This window comes from Wasmannia auropunctata, unplaced genomic scaffold, assembly GCF_000956235.1.
Source record: "Wasmannia auropunctata unplaced genomic scaffold, wasmannia.A_1.0 LD334283.1, whole genome shotgun sequence".
Lineage (NCBI taxonomy): Eukaryota > Metazoa > Arthropoda > Insecta > Hymenoptera > Formicidae > Wasmannia > Wasmannia auropunctata.
Window position 1 is genome coordinate 9753 of NW_012028607.1, and position 3267 is coordinate 13019.

The 3267-nt window shown below is 43.8% G+C and overlaps 1 protein-coding gene across 1 annotated transcript; it reads left to right on the forward strand.

Moving 5' to 3' along the window:
• The first annotated feature begins 25 nt into the window (after window positions 1-25).
• LOC105458841 (fidgetin-like protein 1) lies at window positions 26-3138 on the forward strand. Its single transcript, XM_011704410.1, has 4 exons — window positions 26-251; window positions 695-1752; window positions 1787-2368; window positions 2702-3138. Exons 2-3 carry the CDS (start codon window positions 1237-1239, stop codon window positions 2363-2365), a joined length of 1095 nt encoding a protein of 364 aa, XP_011702712.1. The 5' UTR covers window positions 26-251; window positions 695-1236; the 3' UTR covers window positions 2366-2368; window positions 2702-3138.
• Window positions 3139-3267: the final 129 nt, after the last annotated feature.

Below are 3267 nucleotides of genomic sequence, written 5' to 3' on the forward strand. Positions count from 1 at the left end.
AAACGGAACGCGACCGTACAGACATCCAATATCCGTCGTTGGGGCACCGCTCGCGGAACGTCGAAACGCTCGCTGACATTCCCGCCTTTCCGAATTGGGTTAATCGAGTGTCGAGTGCAAAGGATTTTAAGGAGATAAAAGCTGAGGATAAGAGATATCGCTGGAAGAAGCGAAGAGAAGTGGCGCATCTGAGTTCTCTCTCGACGGAGGGCTGTTTGCGTGGGACGGAGAGACGACAGTAAATAACAAACGTAAGTTACACTCAAGTACATCATAGCCCTTTATTTCCTGCAACGACAATGTTGAATAATGTTGAATCCGCAATTAGATCTAGCAATTTCTAATGGTGACCAATAGAATAGAATGTTCTCTCAATAGCAGATATTTCTCGTGTTTTTAAAACCATGCTATTTCCATTTATTTTTATCTGTTTTTAAGGGACAAACAAGTTGTATTATTACATGACTTTTAATTTTGTTAGCTTCCTCGATATCGCTTTTCGTACAGGGAACTTCTTATTTAACATTGACGCCGAGGAACAATGCATATATATTTCTAATTATGATTTAATGTGATTATTAATGAATTAAAATAAAGGAGTAATAAAGATTCCGACGTCTCGGTCGGCACGTTCAATTCGCCATACGAATCGAACGTGTCGCTCGAGGAAACTAATTTATTGTGCCTTTCCCAGGTCCGTGCTCTTCTTGGCGACGATGAGACGTCACACTCGACACTCGATGACTCGGATAGCGACGCTTGGGTGACCGACGAGGAAAACGAAATGCCGCCGATCGGAGACAGCTAGGGCTAAGCCGGCGAATTCAATATCCGACGATGCTGGTAAATCAGACAAGATCGGCGAGGTGTATCGCGGCAGAATCAAGGCAAGTCACAGGTCGAGGCGAGACAGAAAATCGAGCGCGGATTGCCCGGAGGATTGCATCGACAAGGACGCCACATCGTTCCAGGTGAATAAAGGGGCGAGGCAGAATAGCGAGGTGAAATTGAGGTAAGTATCATCAAGACGCACGCCAGAGTCCGCGCGATGCAGAGCCGTGAGAAGAATGCGAGATCACAGTCGGACATTGATTTGAAGGCGGTAAATCAAAGTAGCTCGTCATCGAGCATAGTGTACAATCAGGATCGAACTACGATAGCTATGTGCTCGGATAGAGCGAGCGGAAACGTTCCCAGAATCAACCGGCAAAGTCAAATTGAAATACCAGCTGCTTCATGGAGCTACATCCGGAAGCGGACACTTCGACGCCGAAAAGGACTTTGGGCGGTCATACAGCGGCGAATTCTCAATTCGTCTATCCGCGGTCCGAACGCCATAAGGACGAGTCGGCGCAAAGTTACAACACGTTGCAAGAAAAAGCGAGCAAGGAAGTGGAGAACGCCAAGAGATTGAAGAACATCGACCCGGACATGATCAAGCTGATCAAAAACGAGATTGTGCATTCGGGTGAAACGGTAACGTGGGACGACGTCGTCGGGCTCGAGAGCATCAAGAACGTCATCAAGGAAGTGATGCTGCTCCCCATGTTGTGGCCGAACATCTTCAAGAGTCTCTACCGTCCACCCAAGGGGATCTTGCTGTTTGGCCTACCCGGCACGGGAAAGACCTTCATCGGCAAGTACATAGCTTCGCAGATCCAGTCCACGTTCTTCTTCATCTCAGCGAGCTCCCTGAGGTGCTCCAAGTGGATGGACAACAACGAGAAGATGGTGCACGCGCTGTTCGCCAGGGTCTGTCCAGCTGCACCAGGAACTCCGTCTTTAGCCGTCCGTCATCTTCATCGACGAGATCGACTCGCTGCTGACGCAGCGCTCGAAGACGGAGCACGAATCCTCCAGGCGGCTGAAAACGGAGTTCCTGGTGCAGATGGACGGCGTATCGACGTCCGAGAGCGATCGCATTCTGATCTTCGGCACGACCAGCCGGCCACAAGATCTGGACGAGGCGGCGAGGAGGCGTTTCGTCAAGAGATTGTACGTTCCTCTACCGGATCTTAAGGCGCGCAAGCAGATAATAACTAATTTATTAAAATCGGTGGATCACGATCTTAACGAGGAGGATATCGCGACGATCGCGGGGAAGACGGTCGGATATTCCGGCGCCGACATGACGGATCTCTGCACGGAGGCAAGCATGGGGCCGGTCCGGACTCTAATCTCTTCCAATCCATTAGAAGATACAATGGAAGAAATGAGAAATATAACGACTCGTGACTTTGAGAAGGCGCTGATTAACGTGCGACCTAGCACGTCTCGATCGAATCTGAACGTTTATATTGAATGGGATCGCCTTTATGGATTCTGGTATCCCTCTGCCCCAGCGCTACAATTAGATCTAATGTAATATGTAAGTAAATTAATTTTTTATATTATACAAATTGAAAAGATTCTTTCACGTTTTATTTTTGTCACGCCGTTTTCTAGTAAATACACGGATTTTATGCAAAGTAGGAAGACTAACAACTTAACTTTTTAACAAAAGTTTTAATTTTTTCTCATCTTATATGATTTAAAAATTGATTAATAATTAAATACTTGTGCGATTTGCCTTGTGGCTTTAAAATATTGTATATAATTAAAATAAATTTGTATTATCATACAAATTTAAAAGCAAAATAAGTAATTATTATCAATTAGCCTGGCTAGTATAGTAATATAATATTTATTGTTAATTATGTAGCGCGTTTCCTCCACGCAGTGATATGTAGATCTGAGGGAATTGCAAGAATCACTGGACGCTCACTGATCGTCTGCTGAACGTGGCCATAGGCGAAGAAGATAATCCAAATTTCGCCATCGCGAGGCACTATAATTGTCTCGCACGGTATCAGCGGCTTCAATATAGAGTATCTCCATGAACTGGCGTCCGCGATGCGCGCGATAGCACCAAGCGTGCAGGATGAGCATCTGCCTTAGAGAGAGCCTTGAAAAAATTGGAGACAGAAGAGTTTGGAATTGGATCAATTATTATAAAAACGGACGTATTTGAAATAAGAAAATATGGCCAATTGTAGCTGTAAGACGGATTTTTTGAATAATTTAGTTAATGTGATTTTGTATTTCTCTCTCATTGTCTCCCTATTTAGAGAAACTGCAAATTAAGACTATAATTAGTTTGTTTTTTGTTTATTTAATAATTATTGTGTTTATTTAATTATTATTATTTATTATTGTGTTTATGTAATAATTATTGTATTCTAATCTGAATTTAACAGAATTATAAACGTTTATAATTCTGTTAAATTC